This window comes from Eumetopias jubatus, unplaced genomic scaffold (assembly GCF_037043125.1).
Source record: "Eumetopias jubatus isolate StellerSeaLion01/CBP00866 unplaced genomic scaffold, mEumJub1_p1.0 scaffold_2, whole genome shotgun sequence".
Lineage (NCBI taxonomy): Eukaryota > Metazoa > Chordata > Mammalia > Carnivora > Otariidae > Eumetopias > Eumetopias jubatus.
Window position 1 is genome coordinate 191263247 of NW_028274808.1, and position 24716 is coordinate 191287962.

A 24716-nucleotide genomic window follows, 5' to 3' on the forward strand; every position below is an offset into this window, starting at 1 on the left:
AAGACTTACTAGTTAGCTATGATTATTAAGAACCTAACACTGACGTTAAGATAGGCAAACAGCTAACTGGAACAAAACAGAGTCCAGGAGGAGACTCACAAATTTATAGGCACTTGATGTTTTTCAAGGTTATCAATGCAGTTCAATGTGGAAAGGGAGATTTTTTTCAATAAATGGTGATGAACCAATGGATATCCAGCTGGAGGGGGAAAAAAAAAGGAACCTTGATCCCTATTCTCATACCATACCAAAAATAAATTCAAGACTTAAATGTGAAAGATAAAACAACAAAGTTTCTGGAATTTCTTCATGATGTTTGGGGATAGGCAGTAATTTCTTAGGACCAAAAGGCACTAATGATAAAAGAAAACAACTGGACTTCCATCAGAATTAAACACTTGGCTGCTTATCAAAAGACAGTAAAGTGAAAAGGCAAGCGACTATTAGAAAGTAGGAAAAATGCATAAAGAACTCTTCTTAAATGAAATGGACAAAAGACTTGTACTGAATTAAAAATGGGCAAAAGACTTGTACTGAAAGTTTACAAAAGAATATAATGGATGGGTTATGAGCATATGAAGAGGTGCTTCAACATCACCCTTAGTTATCAGGAAGATGCAGATGAGAACAATAATGAGATGTCACTTTTATGCCTATCAGGATGGGTAAAAATAAAAGCTTAATACAAAGTCACGAGTATAAAACTGGCAAACTAGTTGGTAGTTTCTAATAAAGTTAAACATACATTCACTCTATGAACTAGCAATTCCACTCCTAGTTATACATCAAAGAGAAATGAGTGCTTATATGTGTGTGTACACACACACACACACACACACACACACACAGAAAAAGGGAATAAAAATGTTTATGGTAGTTTATTTTCCCAAATGGAAAACAACTCAAATGTCTGTAAATATTTGGGAAAGGGACAAATTGTGGTATACTTATACAATGATTCATTAATAAAAATAAATAACTACTGATAGTAATTTCAATTCTATCTTCTATACAATCTTAACATCTTACAATTTCCCTTTGAGGCTGAAGTTTGTAAGTATTTAAAAGCAATTATTTATGAAATTTTCAAGTGTTTTCTTCTTTTAAAAGAAGAACTGGATATGGTTGTTCCTAAGGTTCTTACCATAATAATTAGAAGTGTTTTTTTTCTCCAGATAAATGATCTTAAAGGTGAGATTTCCATGCTGTTAAAACCAGCAACAACGGATACTGATTAACAAGCCCTACAGTCAAAAGAATTTTAAACTATAATTACAGTTGCATTGTTCGAAGGGTTAAGGTTTTTCTTTTTCCTACTTTTTGAAATCATCATTTGATCTTGACATCAAACACCTCATTTATATTCTCTGCCTATTGTTATGAAACTCTTGACTCAAAATTCTTGACCATACTATAAGGTAACAAGGATGAACTGTTATACAGAAATCCTATTTTAATGGTTCTAACTTAAAATGTATATACATCCATATTTGTTTGTAATATGTATGTGTAAATATACATACATTTATAACACATGCATGTATATAAACATGAAAATTAATATAATGCAATATGAGATTAGTTATAACCAAGACTGGAGTGAGATTCTAACTATGAGTTATTTAAGAGATTAACAAAGAATGTGATAGTTTTAGATAGAAAAATGTAGACGAGAAAAAAGAGGGGATACTCTTTATAGGTAGAAGATACCTGTTTGGGCAAAAGTACAGAAACATTCCAGAGGCCATATCAAAGTAAAATATAGAAAACTAGAGACATTCTTAACTATGTGCTCAAAAGCCCTACTTACAAATACAAGTAAAATGCCTTACAGTAAGTTAGTCACCTAAAATGCACAATAAAAATTTTAAAGGTAAAACAGTTACAATAAAGATTATAGAGGAAGTAATAAGAAATGAATGACAGATGAAGGAGATGAAAAGAGTCTAAGATGGCTTCCATGCTGCCAGGGCTCTTTAACAGGTAACCCAAATCCTTCTAACACGAAGGCAACATTTTAGGATCTACATTCCTCTAACAAGACTAAAAATATACCTTCTACCAAAACACAAAATTGGCAAAGGTTTTAGAGTAAGAAACACAGCCATTTCCACAAATATGAGCCTCATTTGTTATGGATAATTAAGATTTAAATTACTCATTTCAAAATATTTTAATAAAAAGGATTAGAGAATGTTTGAGACTTTTCTATATTCCCATAAAAAATGTTTACTCCACCCAATAATAAAAGTTATATGATGAGCTTCCTAAACTGAAGATGGGGAGAGAGACTAAATTATGAATAGGCTGCTTGCGTGACAGGACGGTTGGCCCCAACACCTGGTTTCCTGGTGTGGGCAGCTCTGTGCTGGGTTGTAAGCAATTACTAACTTTACTCTGGTGGCTACGTTAATATGCCCAAATCATAGCTATACTGACTTTTCAGATTTTGACCTTAGTTTGGAAGCCCAGATTAAAGAAATTTCTCAACATATCCAAAGGGGGAGGCAGGAAAGGAAAAGAAAACATTTATACAAAATTAGGCATGTACAAAATGTACAAAATTTGAATCTAAGCATAGTTCTTTGATTTCAATGCATTATCCTGTACTTTCATTTACTAAATGTTGTTCTAAAAAAAAACTATATAAATTAAGGATGAATATGAATATTCTTCCCATCTTCTAAGATCCTAGCAGTCACTCTACTGGAGTAGAAAAATCTACCAATGTGATGGCATGATTTTTATTTAATATGAAAGGATCAAAAAACTATCAAAACAATAGAGGCAGATCCAAGACTGAACTCTCTCAAGCACCATCTGTTTAATCCGACGGGAATCACTGAGAAGTCATGCTTTCCCAAAGAACTGAGGAAGAAGCTATAAGGTACCGTTCCACCTAAAAAGATTTTGTCCCAATAACAGGTTCATCCTTTTCTCAGAGAGGATGGCTAAGACATTTAATTTTAATAATCAATTATAGCCTAGTATGTCTTTGTAAATTACTTTCTGGACATAATATATCTGATAAGTTCACTAAAATTTTGTTTCTTTTAAATACTGGTATGGCTGGGTACAGGTGTAGAATAGGTACAGTCGGCCTCTTCGAGGAGGAGGCGTAAGCAAATTTTTTCTGTAAAGGGCCAGACAGTAAATATTTTAGACTTTGTAGGCCACACTGTTGTGTGTACTGTTTTAACTACTGAACTCTGCCATCACTGTAGCTCCAAAACAACCAGACAAAAAGCGAATGGGCATCGCTGTGTTCTAGTAAAACTTTGTTTAGGGGCGCCTGGGTGGCTCAGTCGTTAAGCGTCTGCCTTCGGCTCGGGTCATGATCCTGGGGTCCTGGGGTCAAACCCTGCATAGGCTCCCTGCTCAGCGGGAAGCCTGCTTCTCTCTCTCCCACTCGCCCTGTATGTTCCCTCTCTTGCTGTCTCTCTCGGTCCAATAAATAAAATCTTTAAAATAACAACAACAAACTTTGTTTATAGTTTGGAAGTTTGGCCTGTGGGCCACAGTTTGCTGACCTCTATCTTACAGTATTACTCTGGCTTTTTTTATTTTTCATGCTTTGGAGATTTTGCTTATTCTCTGACAGGTATCAAAAGTATTTATCAAAGATGAAGAATTTCAGCCTTGACTTCATCATAAAAGGATTTGATAGTGGTGATATTTAGGGGGTGTACCCTTACTCTGGCTACTTCACAAAATTAAGAGTCAAACAAATTTGAATTAAATCTAACCAAATCAGAAAATCCTGGGTCAATTTTAAAGCAATACATGGTATACTATATTATTAATAATTCCTTGTTTATTACAGTGCATAAATCTGAATGGCTACACAGTATAAATATATCCAACCTCTCTAGTTGAACTTCTATAATTTCATTCCCTTTTAAAATCATTTCTCCTATTTCATTCCATATACAATCTATTAACTCAAAGCTTTGGGATTACCTGCTAGAACAGATTGCATTGTGATGTTTAGCCCTATCAACTAAAATAGGGTCTATTTCTATTACTTAAAACATCCTATATATTTTTGTTCCTTGGGAGCACAGTAGCCCTTCAATCCTTTACTACAGGGATAGATTGCAATATAAAAATATTTGAAGTGGAGAGATAGAATTTAAATTACATTTCACACCTCACTTCACACTCCCACCCTAATCTAACCCTAGACCAGTGTGTTCACTCTTAGAATAGAATGGAAGAAACATTGGACAATAAATACAAAAGATAGTTTTCCATATATTAAAGTCAGCTCCCCATATGAGTCTCCTTCTTCCTAATCCTGGTCCCCAGGCAGCTCTGAAGTAGAACTTTTTATGGTTCCCAGGGTACAGAGATACATAGGACTTGGGGCAGGTCCCAACTGAAAAAGAGGGAAAGAAATATTTGCTCTTCTTAATTACTCCCAGTATAATTAATTTTTGAGTATTCCTAAAGTATATTTTATATATTTATATCTAGAACCAGCTTGATTTAAAGTTCTTCTTGACACTGTTAAGGAAATTAAAATATATAAAGTCATTTTGGTAGCAATTTGGTTTCACTGCAGTCAAGTGGGAAATCTTTTAAATGAAAACAGCTCCTCTATGCCTGGGTTTAAATGTGAGTCAAAGGTGGCAAGTAAGAACAAATAGTTCTTCCTAAACTGCTCTACAAAGTCCAAATGCCTTGTGAAAATAATACTGTTCACCCACCACTGCACTGGTAAAGAGCAATGTGTTATTTTTGGTAAGAATTATATCAACTCATTGTGACACATCCCACATGAGCAGTAGATCTGATACGTATCAGACTTTTTTTTTAAGAAAAATGATTAAATAAAATTAATTGATGCAGTTCCTTTGATGGACGAAATGTTAAACATGAAGCCCATACAAGGGGAATCTTGGTAGTTAAAAGGTTATCAGTGCGATAATGATATTGTATCTAGCGTAGAAAGGGGAAAAAAATGAGTAGAAAATAGGAAGAGAGCCAGGCTACTTCTAGTCCTTTCTGAGTCATTCCTTTGGTATGTGTGTGGGTTTCTTTCTTTCTTTTTTTAATGTTATATTACTGTGTTAAAGTACATTCAAATTCAAATAAAACCTCTCAATAGGTATTTCTAATGGGTCTACTTTTCATCTGGCCATCAAAATTGAAATTTTAAAAGCAGACTCTGACTATTCAAAGAGGACCACCTAAAAAATTACTAATTCCATATAATTTGAAAGGAAAATTCAGGCATTATCCCTCCATGTTAAGCCAAGTAAGTGTGACAACTATCAGTTCCATCCTAAAGAAAGCTTCTCCAGAAGCCTTAAAACCATGTGAGACTTCTTTCTTCCAAAGCTGGCAGGCAGTTCTGAAGTAGAGGAAATCTTTATATCTCTATCCTCTAGGAGCCATAAAGAATGGTAGTAAGTTCCTATCTGAAAGCAGAAAATTTTGCTTTTTCTTAATATCATAATAGTCTATAATTACTGAATGGAGATAAAAGAAGATAAACAACAACATGGCTTTCTGATACTGTGCTCCTTAGAACTTCCTAGATCATAATATTTATGTTGTAGTATGCCAAATTAAACATAAATTACTAAGGTTAAAAGATGAAAAGTGTATAGAAGGAAAAGATCCTAAATTAAATTGCTCTAGTTTCAAAAATACCTAGAATCACAGCTTGATAAGTGGGTTTTTCCAAAAGAACTGGAGCTCCATATTAAAATAGCATAGTGAAATAAGACAGTCCATAGATGTGAAAATAGGTACTAAAATTCTAAACTTTCCCCCTCTTCTCAGTTGCTAACAATAACCTTTACAAGGTAATTCAGCTTCAGTTTTCTGAGTTTTGAGTTTCTATATCCTATAATTTTTTAGTCAGAAAACTAAAGAACCAAAAGATTCAGTCAAGCATTTGAAGAAACCAAATTCCAAAAATGAAGTTAAATTCAGACAATGTGAAATACAAAACTGGAAATACTCCTTAAGAATATATAATACTTGTTTCTATCATCAGTGGTGGCAGAAAGTTTTAGCTTGTTTGTTTTCAAAGCACACATACTCATGACTACATGAAAAGAAATTGAACCACGGCCACATATTTATAAAATTAATCAAAAGGCATTATTATTACTGTCTGTCCTCCATGGCTCAAAGGAGGTTTTCGGGGTCAAGGAAAATCCTTTTTTTATTCATTTTGGTACTTACAACAGTTATTTAAATATCATGATTATTGCACACTTAGAGGATAATCTAGTGGTGTAAAATTACGTTTGCTTCTTCTCATCCCATCTACTTTGCTCCCTCCCAGTCTGCACATGAGAAAGAGAAGCCAAGTTTAAGCCACAGAACATGTTAGCTACTGTCTGAAGAGGTTTAGTAGTTCGGCTTCTCACAGTCCTCATTTTGTCCGGAAGATAGCAAGAACCCAGAGGGGAAGAATGGTGCGGGAGAGGGAGAGAGTGTGTGAATGAGTGTGTGAGTGTGCCTACATGGGTGTAGAGAGAGGGAGAAGGAAAGCATTATACTCTTAGAAGACACAGAGAAATATTAGCAACATGATTTCTATACATCAGTGTGAACAAGAGCCTATTTCGTATTTACTTTCAACTGGGTCAGACATAAAACTAACGGAGTTGTAAATTATATACCAGAGATAATCAGTTATAGATTTAGAAAGTAGAAAAATCATACTGCATGTCACCTTCACTAGTATTTATTAAACATATTTCTTAAGCAAACTATAAATAGTAGCTTTATTTTAAAAGGTATAAAAATTACTTTAAACAGTTAAAATCTGGACAGTTTAAAAGACATTTATTAAATAACCATATTAGTATGAAAATGTGCTTTAAAGGTTAAGAGATTTAGGATTCAAAACTTTGACAAGTGCGCAAATCAAAATATAACTTTTCTGTGAGTTTTTTGGACAGTGCAGAAAAAAATCTAGGCTAATTACAGTGTTGATCAGTAAAACCCAATTAAGAACAGTTATACCATAGCAAACAGAAATGAATTACCTCGTCTTCGCCCATAACTCCTTGCTGCATGTAAACAAAGGACAAATTGTAAAATGTCAGAACTAAAAACAAGCCCACCCATACAAATACTTGTGATATGAAAAGCTAAGTGGGCATCTGGTAATCAGTGCTACTTTGTTTTAAGAGCTAGGACAATGTCACTGTATAATATCTGTATGGTGTTTTACCATTTACAAAGCACTTTTATTATATATATATTCTGAACTGTACAAAAAATGAAATGAACAGGAAATAAACCACTTATTCTCATTCATGCTCAAATTCATGAATAAATATTTCTTTCATCTGATCAGGATAGTAATGTTAACGCCTTATAGTTAAATAGCATCCCAAATAATGAATGGAAAAACCTGAATTAAATCCTTATTTTCCTAATTATAAAGAGTGATATAGTAGATACAGTCCAACAAAGAGCTATTCAAACCCAATTCACATTACACCAAGTCTGTGTGAAGAAAGTACTGGAAGACACAGAAGAATGAAAAGATACAACAATGTTAAACTGATACTCTGAAGCCTATAGAGCTTAGATAGAAGGTAAAGAAATTAATCCATGTTCAAACTTGCTTAATTGAAGAAATGACTAATGATACACTATAGCTAACAATGCTTGCAATCCTTTTGGGACATTTTATAATCTCTAAGTGTTTATGTCTCTATCTCTGGGGTAAGAGGGATTCAGACACAAATTATTATTAGCATCATCATAGAATAGCAGCACATTTCTTAAATACTGTAAAAGTATAAAGCAGAAAGGCATTTCAATCTACATTACTAGCAGTTTACATAATTCCTTAGGGAAAAAAATACTGCAATTTATTCTCCATAAGAAATTGCCAGTTTGATAAAATCCACAATGTATTTCTAAATAAATCCTCCCCCCCCAAATCTGAGTGTACAATGAATATTTTTATCCTGGAATTAATATATGAAATCAAAGCAGTAAACCAAAACAAAAAATGACTGCTAAAATCAAGATTTTAACAAGTTTCATGAATTTTTTAGGCCTGGGAAACTTCCTGAATAAATCTCAAATCAAAATATATATTGAAAGTCATAAGAAATATAGTTTCCCCCAAAGTACAAAGCAAAGATCAAAAGAAAACATTTCACATCACATCACTAACTGCATTCTATTACAGAAGTTTTACAAAATATAAGGCTTTAACATAAAGAAGTATGTCCACAGGTGAGAATATAGCATTAATTCCCCTATAGTAACAATGGGAAAAACTAACTTGTCAACCCTTAGTCATTTACACTTCAAGAAGTCAATAAATACAACGCTTACATTGGAATCTTTTATAAAAAAAAAACAAACTTCATTTGTATCTCTGCCTTTCTATTGTCTTTATTTAGCTAGAACTACTGCAGATTTAACCTTTTTGGGAGCTCCAATTACCTCACAGCCTAGCAGATTGACTGACCTGTACATTAGCTTATATGTAAGCTTACCTGTGTGTTTGTGTGTATATATAGCTTATATGTACATTATCTGTATATATTATATATAGCTTACCTGACCTATATATTAGTTTAGGGTAAGGGTAGGGGTGGAAGTAACATTTTTGCTGTGGAAGTCTCCCAAGACTTAAAAAAGCCTTAAAAAAAATCAGGGTCTCAAAGAGATAGGAGACCGACTGTAGAAAATCTAATAGCAATTTTAAAAGAGCTAACAAGAACAGACCATGGAGGAATCAATTCACTGAAGTTTTGATAGTTGTATTAAGTGTGGAAATGGCCAATAGGCCCGAGGCACAACACCAGTCTTAGGGGTGAGGCTTCCTACTTATCTCTAGGCATGATCTTTATAAATGGTATTAATCCAGTATAAATTTGCTTTATGGGATTTCATTCATGGGTGTACAAGGTGGATCATTTATAAAGCAAATAAAACCATTCTCATCAAGTTTAAAGTCAAATTATGAATTATATTGAAGTAATAACGTGGCAAATAATTCTTGACCTACTGAGAAAATTAAAGACATCATAACCAGTTTATATTCTTAGCCGTTATATTCTTTGCTGAGGCTATTCAATACTAAAATAGTCAAAATATGTACAAATGTTCATAACATCTTAGGTTTCATCTCATTCCTAGGCTTGAACACATTATTTAGAAAATTTCTCCAACTATCTCATACCTGAGGAATTTTAGAATCCTGTAAAGAGCTATTCCACTTATTTTTTGGACAACTCTCAAATTCCAAATCTCTACATTACCAAAAATAGAACTGACTGCAGATGAAGCTAAACCATGTGAAACATTTCCCATCCCCTGTCATGGAAATAACCAATCTGCTACCATCACACTAAACAATGGTCTGTGTACTCACTTTCCTACCAGTGTTCTTATGGGAATTTCTGGGGTATGTTCCTCTATAACTCTGATTCAGAATTATGAAAAGCCCCCAGTAAGAAAAGAAAATCATTAAATTATTATCTGTTATGTTTTAATTAAAGAAAACTTCTTTAAACATATGCCCCCCTCCAAACTCATTTAGAATATGACTTAGAAAAAAAGGGAGCAATTTTTGTATAAAAACTATTTAGAATATTAAATTTCAGGTAGATAAGTTTTATAAAGCATATAAAAAAGTACAACTCATTCAAAAGTAAGGAATTGGCTATTTAACATACATATGTAAATATATGTGTATACATGTATATGCATGTATGTTAGATTATATTTTTTTTCATGGAGATAATAAGAAGGTTGTGAAAAAAGACCTTTTCTATACAAGTGACTTTACAATTAATCTGGTTGTACAATTAATATGGTTCTAACCCATAAAAAAGAAATAGGAGGATTCTGACATTCTTTTTGGTGTCTTTGTGCCCTTATATATTGGCTCTTAGCTACAGCTGTGGTACATGAATTACTGCAGCTGGAGAAAGAGATGGGTAAACATACTAAATTAGCTGGAAATACTTAGGTTAAAGTTCTCTTGGTGTAAAACCAAAGAAATTCTTATTTCTTGCTCTAAGAAGTCAAAGCCAGGGAGAGAAATATACCCCCAAATCATAATCCTTTTCAAGATCCAAAATAAATCTGTTATCTACTCCACTTACTTCCATCAGCATAAAAAAAGAACTGATTATGTACTCAAGTTTCCTATTTTTGTGACTTAATACAGTACATTTAGAATATCTGCCCTCAGAAACACAATTTCATTACTGAGTTAATTTTCTTAGTTAAAAGATAAATATAACTTCTCTCTTCCCTAAAAGTAGAGCAAGCTCTTGATTACAAACATGGCTGCATGTGGTTAATCACAGCAAATTTAAATTTCAAACTAGTTTTCATCACCCCATACTTCTGCTATCTGTTCTCCTTTTGAAAAGCCATATGTTCTAATAAAGATATAAGCTATTTTTCCTTGGGAGAGGGGTGAGAGGAACACAACATGATCCAAATAGAAACAAATACTTGAATGATACATCATTCTGAATTAGTTCTCACCACTACGAAAACAGAGTGGCTCTCTTTTATTTTGTTCTTTCCTACTGACAATAAAATATGTCAGATTTACACACTTATAAACATTCAGGCTGTCATTCTAATTTCAGACAGTATTTAACTTTTGTTTTTTAGACAATCTACTCCTATATAATGTGACTTCCCTAAAGTGCTTCTGGATGTTAAATTTGGGACTCTTCTACAATATTATTCAATAGTGGTGGTCTCCACCAGTCAATTCAACTTGATTTCTAGTTAGATTGAGGGACATGGTGTGTTCAGGAGCCTACTTGCAGTCGTATTTGTATGGCATTTTTATCTTTTTTTTTTTTTTTTAATCTATACAACTTCCCGAGACACATAGATGTGGGATTATACCTCTTTTTCTCAGAGTTAATGGAGGCTCAAAGGATTTGCCAGAGGTATTTCAGTTTTATCTTGTCTAACCAACTTCCTGACCTTTACCCCATTCCCTGTTTATTTCTTAAAGGAATATTTCAAAGTTTAAGTATAATGTCAATTGACCAGGAAGGTAGAATCATGAAAGCTTTACAACATTGGCCTTATCTGCATAACAACTGTACTACTATTTATGTATTACTTTTTAGTAAATGGACTCAAGCCTAGCACCTAGTAATAGCCTAGTAACATCACAGATTTCTGCCAGTTCTGTGTTTTCTAAGTAGTCATGTGTTTATTTTAATATGTATTTGTGTACCACTAAAGTCATCTTGGGTACCACAAGGGACATGCACACCATACTTTAGGAAAACTGCCCAAGGGAGTCATTTTGCTTTTGACCCAAATCTTTTTCCTATTATAGCTCCTTCCAAATGGTTCTGGTTTGGCTTCCTGCAATAACATAAAACAAACCTTCTTTGGTCACTATACGTAACTTCCTTCAAATACTTGAAAACATTGGTTACATCCTCTTTTAATTTTATATTCTCCAACACTTTCATCTATTCACAGGACATGAATGTATTCTTTCAAAGTCATTTTGTCACCTTTCATCATCACCCACTGCCACAGCTAACTCTTGTTATAGGAACTGTTCTAAACACTTTACATGAATGAATTCCCTCACTTCTCAAAACAATCCCTGAGGCAGGCAGCATTTTATCTACTTTTGACATAAAGAACCTCAGTCAAGTTGAAGTTAGGTAAACTGTCCAAGTCACACAGGAATAGCAAAGTCGGGTTTAAACCCAGATAATCTAGCTCCAGAGTCTGTGGTACCAACTATTGTTTTTTCTTTTTTTAAGTTCAATTACCCAACATATAGTTCATCTTTAGTTTTCGATGTAGTGTTCAATGATTCATTCATTAGTTGTGTATAACACCCAGTGCTTATCAGATCATGTGCCCAACTACTGTTAACTATTGCTAAACCACCACAAAAAAATACTGATGTATAATTTATTACCAAATATTGATTTTCAAAGTCAATAATATTAGCTATGCTTGCTCATTAAATAATACAACTTACTTAATCAATTGTTAATAGTGAGTTTAAATCTGTGATATACTAAAAAATCATAATTTAAAAAGTCTATGTATTGAGATGCTATAATTTCTTTCATCAATAATATTTAATAACAGTATAGGCAAAGGCTTGGTATTGATATCACTTAATTCCCATATTTCCTAGGGAGACAATATGCTATGAATATAGTTAAATTATAAGAATTAAAAGCAGCTCAAGGAAAATTTCCCCTACTTTTTATTGCCATTTGCCTACTTCTCTCTTCAATACCTTAGATGTCTACAAAAAAATTACTTAAATCCTTAATATTCAAATACCTCCTTACCCTATAAATATACCCAATTTCCCGATTCCTGCTTCTCCCTTAACAATGATCCCAAATGAGCAAAATAATTTTTCTTCTCTTGGATCAAACTGTCCTCACTGACCTAAACACACTGTGATGTCCTAGTTTCATTCTCTTGTCTCTTCCCTGATCCCTTGCCAGAAAAAGTTCAGAAGAATATCCAGGGCGGCTTACTGTATCGAGTATGTAATGCGGCCCTAGAGTGGCAGGCTACGAAGAGTGCTCACATAATGAAAAAGCAGATTTGTCCAAGATTCAACTCCTGCCTAAAATAAAATATTCTTGTGTCTACTAAGTGATGAAACACTTCTAACCTAACATCTAGGCTATTTACGAAGGCTTTCGGTGACTGATGACATCAATTAATTTACTACTATTTAGTGTAACCATGGGGCACCTTGGCTAGGTGTCTGACTCTTGGTTTTAGCTCAGGTCATGATCTCAGGGTCCTGGGATGAGCCCTGCATGGGGCTCCTGCTCAGTAGGGAGTCTGCTTGTCCCTCTCCCTCCCCCCCCCCAGCTCATGCTCTCTCTCTCAAGTAAATAAAATCTTTAAAAAAATAATATTTAGTGTAGCCAAAAGTGTAAGTTGTAAAAACAATGCAGCTAAGTTCTTTGCTCACATATAACTGATGTATTCCTTTGTGATTACAATATACTTCTGAATTGCCCTAGTGTACTATGCATAAAGAAATCTCAAAACATCTGTGAATGATCTAACGTACTGTCTCATACAGTACCTTCCTTCAAATGGATCTTAACACAGTATGAGAAATACACACATTCTATTTTTTCTACCGAATTGCTTTTTTTAGAAGTTGTAATAGAAATGTGAATGATTTTTATTACACAGAATGGCCCAAAAGAAAATTATTTAAGGAAGTCAGGGTAAATATATAAATAGTTTATTGTTACCTAAACCCATCATTATTTTATAAATCACATCATGAAGATAAAAATTATGATCTATTTTCAGTTTGCAAACTTAATTTCAACACTGTAAGTTTTAGTAACAGATTTAGAGTTCAGAGACCAGTTACTGAAATGGCATTTTTTTTTTTTTTTTTTTTTTTAATTGCATGGTAGAAAAAAAGTTGACTGAAGCAGCCCTGGAATGCGATTTTTAGTACCTGTCTGGTCAAAGTCCATGTAAGCACTATAATTCACTGAATTCATGCATGTGGCCTGTTGGACTGTTGTAAGGTCTAGCCCAGACGTAGCCTCAGCCTAGAGAGCACACTCAGGCCCCAGGGTGAGAACCTTGACAATTCAACCTCTAACCATCCTTCAAGATCCTAACAGATAACCCAGTGCTTAGACTAAACTGGCACGTGGTGGGCAACTCAATATATAACAATCCATGTTAAATGAACCAATCAATCACATCACCAGACACTTTGCTTCTTCAATTCTTCTCTCGTTCCAAAATCCTATCTCCTTTGACAATCTCCCAGGTGGCCTGGACTTTATTCCCACTTTTCTGTCACTACAGTCTTTACTTAGTATTAGTTCACATGGTCAAGCTTTATACTCGCTTTTTTAGACTTTGTTCCCCAACTTCACTGCCATCTGTTCTTAACAAAGTTTTAGTTAAAATAGAAGAGCCAAGCCATTCTAATTATATAATTATGTATTTTAAAGTAAGTGCTATCTCTACTCTTCCTTCTTCCTACTTCCCTCTCTTCGTCCACCCTCTGATTTAAAAATGCCTTTGTGAAGGATATTTTCATCCTCCATGTCTACTCCCACAGTCATGGATGTGCTAAGTACTGCCACTCTGAATACAATGTTTGTCCAACAGAAAGAAAACAAACTTTAATGAAAGTTTATTTATCCTGTTTCTAACTCTGGTGAAGTTCACTGTGAAACTTCCTAGTCAGAATAAATTAAGTTAGTGTGAGCACCACATTTATATAGAATCACTAGTATATTCATTCCCTGGTTAACATAAGCACAAGTACTATACTAAGTAACACGTTCTATGCACTTTGCAAATATCATCTCATTTAATTTTCATAATAAACCTTAAGATTGTTATTCCCATTTCATAGATGGTAAACTAAGGCTCACAGAAGTTACTGCACAAGGTCTCACCATAAACTAGAAAACCAGTATTCAAACTCAGGACTCTCTCCAAAGTCTGCGATCAATGAATTAAATCAAACTGTCACAAATACACTACAATGACTGCTTTGACAGCCAGAATATATTCAAACTTGTAATTCTGCTTTCTGTACAGAAGTTGTAGTTTTATTTTTATACTTATAAAATAATTAACTTCTGTGTATGGGGAAGGTATAGAAAACCATGTACTCAATCATATTTATTCATATGAGTCAAATTGGAAACGTAAAATGTTTTTATAAAACTTACCATTTAACATCAACAGATTATCAGTTCCTGGATGTGGATAGCTCAATCGACCTTTAAAAAGACAGGAAAGGTAAATTTGAAGATTATGGAGCTACTTGAAAAGCAAAAAAAGGGAAGAGGGATAGGGAGGAAATTACCGAACATGGTATATTTCTTAAATTAAAAAAAAAAATTCTTAACTCAAAACATTAACCAAAATCATCTTTGAAATTTGAAAGCAAAACACAAAACAGCTAACCTTAGATCCCAGATCATAAGATAAGAGCACAGTGTGACTTAGCAGCAATGCCTGGAGAATAAAGCCTATTTGTTTTTTGAGATGTAAAAATAATGTAGGTATCCTGGTCCTCCAAACTTAAATAGGATGTAAACATTTTTTAATATTTTCAAAACTGTTTATAATTCTCTCCACAGCTTTCTTTTCCCAAAAATAAAATCTGAAGAAAAGGAATTTATATTCTTAACCAAAATATTACAATAAAAGAGTACCAAAACTCATCACAACTTGCGACTTAATTCAATATGATTTTATATATAGTTGTATTTAAATAAGGATGTTTGATAAAAACATCTTCAACATATTATTACAAGTGATATTGCAAATTTAACCTGTTCAAAGTTTACAAGTGATCTAAAAATAAAAAAAGGAAAATATTAAAGCTTAGGAGCATAGCAGCCTAGTATTTCCTTTGAGCCATTCTTCATTCAAGAGTTTTGCACTTAATACATGCAGAAGGGACAGCAGTACTGCAGACTGCTGTGGAAAAGAAGAAAAAGGCGTGTCTGAACATACTGTGAGGCTCATTCAGCATTTCTACATCATAACACTTGTTTGACTACCTGCCCACATCGAGGATGATCATTGTTTTTGGCCTGTTAAAATAGAGGATCTTCCTCTAATGCCTGAATCTCTGATGGACTATTAGAAAGGGTCATTAAAATCTATTGAGAAAAATGGCTAAAATTAAATGTCTGTGTGACAGCACATCAGCAGCTTTCAGCACAGCCCTTTAAAGACTCTGTGACAGTTTGGGATGTGCTGCCACCAGAATAGTGACCAATAAATATCCAAATGAATCTGACATGATTAATAAGGAATACAGATTAACTGCATCTACCTCGACCACCTCAGCAACTGTAAGGCCTTGTATTACACCCAAACATTCCATACAAAACAGACTGTTGGGTTTTGTTTTAATTATGAAGCTAAAGAATTCAATCATCTGCCAATGAAGGAGATAATCCAATTCTGACATTAAAATATATATATTTGAGCTACAGATATATACATATACCAATACACACACACATACTTCATCTGGGCTCTAATTTAACTGTAGCAGATTCAGATTCAAAGTGGTGAAACAAAACAAATGTTACTGTCCTTCAAAAGACAACTGACCACCTCTTATTTACTCCTGCATTTCATGCAGCATGACATCAGTAGACTAATAAAGTCGTCATACTCTAAAAACATGCAAATAAGTTTATTGTTGTAATACCTTAGTATGGAGTGAGAAAGAAGACAGCATGTACAAAAGGTAGAAGATACTAAGAGAAAGCAGACCTTTTCTAAACTGGATTACAATAGCACAGAGCTTTACTTTGTCTGAACTATCATAGCTTATTTATTTTATTTTTTTAAGATTTTATTTATTTATTTGACAGACAGAGACACAGCGAGAGAGGGAACACAAGCAGGGGGAGTGAGAGAGGGAGAAGCAGGCTTCCCGCAGAGCAGGGAGCCCGATGCGGGGCTCGATCCCAGGCCCCTGGGATCATGACCTGAGCTGAAGGCAGACGCTTAACGACTGAGCCACCCAGGCACCCCATATCACAGCTTATTTTGGAAATATGCCTATTTCTAAGCATCTTGTTGCAGATGACCAAATTTAGAGAGCAATTTAAGGCCATGAAAAATTACTGTTATTTTTGACTTGAGATTGAAAATCAAGACCCCTAGGAAAGTGGTAGCTTGTATTGCTATATCTACTGTAACAAGTTCATTAAGTCTTGTACACCTACAGTGTGTAGGATGCTAAGGACACAACTAAGAGTGAGTCTCTGCTTATGATGTGGTACGAAAGACAGGAAGAAACAACTTCAATAAAATCTGCCATGTTAAAAGAATCATGTACAGTATGCTATATAAAAAACAAAGGAGTATTTTAACCAACCAGGGACTCAGGAAAGACCTCCTAGAGAAGTAAAACCGAGCAAAGCCTTAAGCCAGGTTCCATTTCAAAAGACACTCAACTTTGAACTGCCACGTATTTATCCTCTAACAAGTTCACTGTTTGCTTTACCTATCCTAAGACACAAGTAAGAAGGTATTTTCATTGCTAATAGTCTTTTGACTTCCTGGTTCTGAATGTACTTAAAAGGCACACCTTTATGTAAAAAGTTCACAAGGTAGATATCTATTTACAGGATGTATATTTGCATATATGTTCTAAAATATAATTCTCCAAATAGGAAAATCTCTCAATATAACTAATCAAATACTCCAAAATGAAATAAGCAAACTCAGACTCATTTTTCAATTATCCAATCCCTTTTCCTCTACCACAGAAAAGTATCAGTACATCTTAAGAAAAGCAACTTTTACAGTTCTATTTTACCTGCGATAGTATTAAAATTACTTTCACTAAGAACATGATAACTTATAGAAATAACTAAAATTTGAGGGCTTACTCCATGCTAAGAGCTTTTCTAAGTTCTTTACAACCAATTATTTACCCTTACAGACATCCTGTGAATTAGGTACGATTATCTTCTCATCTGAAGGTGCAGACGCTGTGCCACAAAAGGCCACAAAATTTGCTCAAGGTTACACTGCTGGCACATAGCACTAGCAAGACACGACCCTGGGCAGAATGGCTCCGTGCTCTTACTCATGATCTTATAATGACTTCCCAGTTGATAAAATAATACAGAGAAAGGTATGTATGGTTAGTTATAGGGCAAATTCCTATCCTAAATCCATTAAAAGTATTCACAGAGTGACTACGTAGTATATTAGATAACTTACACTTTAATACAGAAAAAAAAAATCACATTGCTGTAAAACCAGTTTCTCCCTATTGTCTAGATACCCTGTGGTGCAGAGACTGCCAGTTGTACACTAACCCCTGTACATGTCAATAACAGGAACCCCCAATCCTACCAAGGTGCAGGGCTGCCCAGAGTAAAAGAAAAACTAAATTTCCCAGCCTCCCTTGTAGTTAAAGTGTGCCCATGGGAGTAAGACCTAGCCAATGGGATGTAAAATAAAGCTGGTTTGTGCAGTTTCTGGGAAGTATCCCTAAAAGGGAAGCCCTTACCTTTCCTTTCCCTTTTTTCTGCCTGCTGGAATGCAGATTTGATGGCTAACCCGAATCAGCCATATTATATTATGAGGCCACAGCCAGGTGGTAAGGACAGCAGAACAAAAAGGTGCCTAGATGCATGAACATGACCACACCCCTTCTAGGGGTGTTATGTTTTTGTAATAGAAAAAAAATACCTTGTTTAAGCTGCTTATGTGTTTTCTGTTGTTCCAGCCTAACCTTACAAAATAAAGTCCTCTTGTCTAAATTTGTGCAAACTGAATAACCAGGTTATTATTTATTATTGTGAAAATATGATATAATAATTTCATGATGGTTTTAATATATCTATAATTAATGGGTATCTCCTACTCTTGGTACTTCTTTTACACTGATACTATGCAATTTAAAAATAGATAATTTTGAAAAACATTTATTCTTAGGTGTCAGTAAATAACTAGAGGACCTACAGTATCTTAAAATTTGTCTTATTAGTCTATTATGATTTTAGTTGTCTGTATAATACATATATAAGAGGCAATTCATGTTGGCCAGTTTAAATGTATATTCAAGCAGCAAAAAACAGAAATATGACAACTGCATCCAACTTATCACTCATATAGATGAATTACCAATTACTAAAATAGAAAGCAAAATGGTATTCAAAGACATGCAATAACTTAAGCCAGCATTAAAGACTATTTCATATATGTTTCTCCAAATTACCTACTTACTCTGAATAAAAAGAACTTATAAAATAGAGATGATAAAATAATGACACTTATGTCACTTGTCTTTGGATTTAAACATACTTTTACAACTGCAGAAATGTGAATCAGAAAGGATAAAATGAAGCAATCACTTTCTTAACATCTCTTAATGTTTGTGTAGGCTCAAGTTGAAAGCCTCCAGTATAAAGCAAGCTCTATTTTGCTTTTGCTAAAGCCCATTTGCTAAAGCATCACATTTCCCTTCCCAGATACCATACACTCTTGGTTTGCTCTCACTAGCTACTCCTGAAATCCTCTTTCCTATGTCTCCCTCCTCAATTTTTAAGTGGTGAGGCCCCAGTATTCACTCCTGGGACTTCTCTTTCTATACCACCCCACTATGTGATGTTATCTACTACCAAAGCTTCATACATCATCTCTAAGCAGGTGACTCCCACATTTATACCTCCAACTGCAACCTCTCACCTCATACTTCCCCAGAGTAGCATAGAACACAGTCTTCCTTTCATATGGATGCTCATCCCCAAACCCTGGGTTACCTCTACACTTCATTCTGTGTAATCTGTGTACAAATCAGTCAACAATTCCTGACTGCTCTATTATAAACACAGAGCTAAATTTGACTGCTCTTCATCAGCTCCTTCTTGGTTTCCTGAGCACAAACCACCCCCATCTCTTCACAGAGTACTAGAATAACCTGATAGTCTAGTCTCCATTCAGCAGCCCGCGTGATCCTTTTTAAAACCTAAATCAGTTCGTGTTCTTCTATTGCTCAAAACCCTCCCACGCTGGCCGCTCATCCTCTACCATTCTAACCATGCTGGCCTCTTTGCTATTGCTCAAACTTGGGCATATTCCCATTTCAGGATCTATTTCCTCTTCTATTTAAAATGCATTTGCCCGGATATGACCAAAGCTTGTACCTCTTGCTTCATTCAGGTGTTTTAAGAGATGCCATCAGAGAACATTCTAAAATAGCAGCTTCTTTGTTTCTCTATCTCCTTGACACTATATTTTTTTCTTCATAGCACTGGTTCTTTTTGTCTCCAGCCTTCCTTAAAACAGAAGATCCATGAGGAGAGGACTTGTCTTTTTTATTCTTTACTGTGTCTCCACCATCTAAAACAGCCTTGTACATAACAGGCCCTTAAGTATTTGCTAAATGGATGAATGAAATATCTCATTGTATTATGTGACCCATGAGCTCAATCGAAAGTTTACTACTAAATATGTGTTTGTATGTGGGGCATAGGAAGGACATTCTCTCAGTAAATGGAAAAATTACAGAGTAAGTTTTTATTCATTTCTAAACATCCTAAGAATGGTAAGGAGAAGGAGGAAGACAAGCCTTGTTTTTTGCCCTTTGTCAAGATAAATTTTTCCCTTCTTCACAAATATTTTTTTTTAATGAGTACATCTAAAACATGACCTCCAAAGTCCCAATATTCACAGTTAATGATGTCAACCCATTCCTCATTAGTAATGATAAAATTACTAAAGAACAATGTCACACATTCTGCCAACTTCTTTTACAACAAAAAATTTTAAATCACATATTAGAATCATAAAGATATTAGGTTAGAATTAATATTAAACCAAATAACAAGACACACAGTATGGTACAGCAGTTAAAAGCACAAACTCAAGAGTCCAACCATTTTATAGCACTGAAACTTGGACAATTATTGTTAGTGAGCCACCATAGTCACCCAACTGTAAAATAAAAGTAAATATCTACACCTTAGCTGTGAGAATGACTTACGCTGATACATACATGTAAAGTCCTCAGAGCAGTGTTTGACATGTATCAAGTGCTTAGTACGTGATATGTATCATATGTTTTATATTGTGTGCATATGTGTGTGTGTTTATTATACACATGAACAAGTTATACAAATGAAAAAATCTAATACTTCCTTCTTATATGCTTTAAGTATAAAGCATTGTTTCACGGATTTGGTCATCTCTTCTAATATTTTTTCATTTTCTATGTTTTACCTTTATTTCCAAATCAGTTAGAAAGAAAATGGTTCATTGGAAGTCTGGTAAAATCCACTTAGAATGTGGTCATTACCAACCTTGAATAACTCCAATCTCTGTTCAGATCCAAGGGGCAGGACAGTCATTCCTGACCTCACTCCCAAATCTCAATGCATGCCTCATAAAAGCCTAAGAATAAGATCATACAAATGCAGAAAAGACCCTTAGATCCAAAGTACCAGATCCCAAGAGAGCAAAAGAATCATTCTTTAATAAAAGCCATCAATCTAAGTGAGTTTCCAGGAAAATTAATCTAGTTAACTCACTCTTAAAGCAGGGTCCCATTATAAGTTTTTTTCACTGAATTATTTACAACTTTAAAAACTTTTATCCAATCAATACTAGAAAACATACTAAGAAACACCAAAGAATATAGAATATCAAAAAGTTTGTTTCAAGTAAAGTATAACCACAAAAGAATGACAACAACAAAAGACTAAAGTCATTAATCATCTGCTAAGATAATGTATCACCATAAAGTTATTACAATAAAACTGGTATTAAGATATATGTAATTAATATTAAAATCAAGTTGAACTAATGGTTGCAAATAAATTGTGATACTTTTATAAATGAAAATAATATTAAGAATAACAAATGGGCAATCAAGCATTGCCAGTGGCAGTGTAAACTGGCATAAAACTTAAAAATAAGTTGGCAATATATGTGTTTAGAGCCTCAAAAACAAATGTATTAAGTCTGTTTTTGGAAAAAACACAGAAAAAGCTCACTGATTTTTATTTAAAAATTTGAAATACCTAAATTTCCAACTGTAAGGGAATGGTTACACAAACTCTTTTAAATGCATGTAAATAATTTTTAAAAGTTCTAAGTAAATACTGATGAAAAATAAGAATTACTATAGAAAAATGTTTCATCATTCAACCAATAATTTATTGAGCCCTTTCTATTTGTTTGGCACTACAATAAATGCTGACTCAAGATACACCAAAAACAGAGGTGTTCATTGCTTCCATGACACAGTACCATGTAAGAGATACATACATTGAAAAAAAATGAATCAAAAATAAATGAGCAAGGTACCCCATTTAAAAAGGAATATGATTCTTTAACAATCTTTAACAAAGTAATCTACTACTGACTAGGAGTGTTAGGGAGGCTTCACTAAAGAGATAAGCAGACTAGGGATTATAAGATTTCCAATTGAACATGTTGGTCTGAATGCATGTGTGCATCTTTGTTGCTTTCTGAAACCCCTAAAATGACAGTACAGAAGTTTTAAAGAGGCATAACTTCTTCAGGACAAAGAAAATGAGACAGGATCACAGAAGAACTATGTCAACAAATTTTTGGAAGCTGTGAACATGAATGGTTGAGTGGTTAACTGCCTTTGTAGACCAGAAACCACTGACAACACTGAAACCTAAACTGGTGTGTGCATGGGAAGACTATCCAGAAACAAGCCGTTTACTGTAGCAGATAGCTGGAGATGTTCAGAAATAAGAAGCTCTAGTTCTCACTGAGAGCAGGTGTGGGGTGGAGAATCAGAGAGACACACAGGCCCCTCTTTGGCTTTTCTAAAGCAGTTAGAAGTCAGGTCTCCAGCTCCCACGCAGAAGAATGGAAGACATAGATCCAGGGCTCATTTCCCGAACCAAAAGAAAAGACCTAAATACAGATATGGTGAGAGTTCTACCGGGTTGGTTAAGGGCAATGCTCATAAGTTTATAAATCCCAGCTACATACACAGAGCTTCCCAATCACCATTTTTGTGTCTTATCTTTAAAAATGAACACAGAGCAAAGGATCATAAGATATTTGATGAACACTTTCAGCATGAGTACAAGAAAGAACAAACCAAACAAATAGAAAAGAGGAACTTAGAAGTATAAACAATATAGGAAATGGAAAAATAATCTTCAGACACTACAATATAGTGTTCAAAGATATGTACACCAGAGAATTAATATCAAGGAAGAATAGGAAAGTTCTGTGAAGTTTTTTTAAAGAGGGTCTTAAAAGTTCTTCAGAGAAAAGTTTTGAAATACAAAAATCAATAAAAGGGCTGAAAAATAATAAATGAGGAAATGCCTTCAAAAGAAAAACAAAAGATAAAGCAATGAGAAACAGAAAAGCAGAGGAATATAGGAAGTTTACTATTTGAAGAACAGCAATTCCAGAAAGAGAAATACTAAAAACAAAAGGGAAGAAATTATCAAAGAAATACCAATAATGTCCAAGAACTGAAAGAAATGAATCTCCAACTTAAAAAGACCCAATGAGGGGCACCTGGGTGGCTCAGTGGGTTAAGTGACTGCCTTCACCTCAGGTCATGATACCAGGGGACCTGGGGCTGGCTTCCTGCTCAGCAGGGAGCCTGCTTCTCCCTTTTCCTCTACCCCTCCCGGCCTGTGTGCATGCTCTCTCTCAAAAAAATAAAGTCTTAAAAAAAAAAAAAAAGACCCAATGGCAATGGACGTGCAGTGAAGGAAATAAAGAAATAGAAGGAAGGAAGAAAGGATCAAAGACAGGCAGCACCCCCTCCCCCACACATCAGAAGATCCATATATTATTATTATGAAATTTCAGAACCATAGGCATGAAAATATCTTAAAAACTTCCAGAAAGACAAAAAATTTAAAAACACAAAACAAGGCAATCAATCATACAAATGAACAGATTTAAGAATGGTATTACACTTACAGTAACCATGTAAGATAAAAGACAATGAAGCCACGCTTTCAATATTCTATATTACTAATATGTAAAATTCTACATCAGCCTATCATCTTACAAAGTAGAATAAACACGTTTTTATAGATATGAGATTTAAAATTTATGTCCCACCTGAAGGAAGGTACTGGAAGAAAGGCCCAATAAAACAAAGGTATAGAGCATTAAGAAAAGGCTATGGAGATCATGACATGGATTCCAGAGGAAAAAGGAACTCCTAGTATTATGGAAGTCCCACAGTGACAGTTATGAAAGGCTGCAAGAAGGATGCCTTCGATGGCAGGAAAAAAAAAAATCAATCTAAGATTATTTGAGGTTTTCAGATATATTGAAAGAAGCTTCAGGGTTCTATTGATAAATTTTGGGATGAATTCAAGTGACAAGTACTTAGATAACAAAGAAATCAAACCAAGAGACAATGATTAATTCCAGGAAAAAGATGTAAGGGGGAGAAAAGCTACATTATGATACAAAATATATGAGGTTAATCTATGAATATTTGTATTGTCACTTCCTAATTTAAACCAAAATGGTCCTATAATCATTTTGAGAGGACAGAGCGGGTAAGTGTTGGGGGATGGGTAAGCCAAAGTCCATAGTCAACAATTAATACCTAAAATGTAGGAAATTTACAAGTCAAACATATTATTTACAAATAATTACATGAAAGCAGCTACCTCTAAGGAATGGGAATCTGTAGCAAATAGAGAAGAATGAAGAAGATGACTTCTATATTTTGTTGTATAAGCCTTATGGCACTATTTGACTTTTTAACCTAAGTATCTGTATTTTTTAAACTCTTTTTCTTTAAAGTTAACCAGATTTGAGGACTGATAAAAGATTTGATTATTGCAAATATTTTAAGCTTATATGTAGAAAAAGAAAAGATTAGAAAAATTATACACCAAAATATCAAACGTGGTTACTTTAGTTTGTGGAAATAACTGATGACTGAAAAAATTTTTTTCCAGTTTTCCCAAATTTTCTTTAATGAACACATACTACTTTTTTGTAATAAGAAAACAAACATTTAAAAAAGGATAAAGTCTTATACTCTGGAGGGAAAATCTTCATTAGGGATTCTCAGATGCCCTTCAAATACTATAAGCAACTAAAATCCGTAAGCCTAATTATCTCAAGTACTCAGTTTTATGATGACAAATTCTATATAAAAATATATATTTCTTGTTTTATTTTCAATTTAAAAGAGTTATAAGCCCATAATTAAAGTCTTAATGAAGATTTGT

At 34.1% G+C, this 24716-nt stretch overlaps 1 protein-coding gene across 7 annotated transcripts in view; it reads right to left on the reverse strand.

Annotated features, from left to right (window-relative positions):
- CPEB2 (cytoplasmic polyadenylation element binding protein 2) overlaps positions 1-24716 on the reverse strand; it is a 70214-nt gene that overhangs the window by 25916 nt on the left and 19582 nt on the right. For 3 of the 7 annotated variants that reach the window (XM_028088909.2, XM_088021236.1, XM_028088884.2), the window contains one exon: positions 14697-14747. The exons of 2 other annotated variants lie outside the window; for them this stretch is intronic. In XM_028088909.2, coding sequence (XP_027944710.2) covers positions 14697-14747 — 51 coding nt within the window. Of the gene's footprint in view, positions 1-7010; positions 7035-14696; positions 14748-24716 lie in introns of all 7 variants that reach the window. 2 more of the 7 variants (XM_028088892.2, XM_028088876.2) reach the window with 1 other exon arrangement.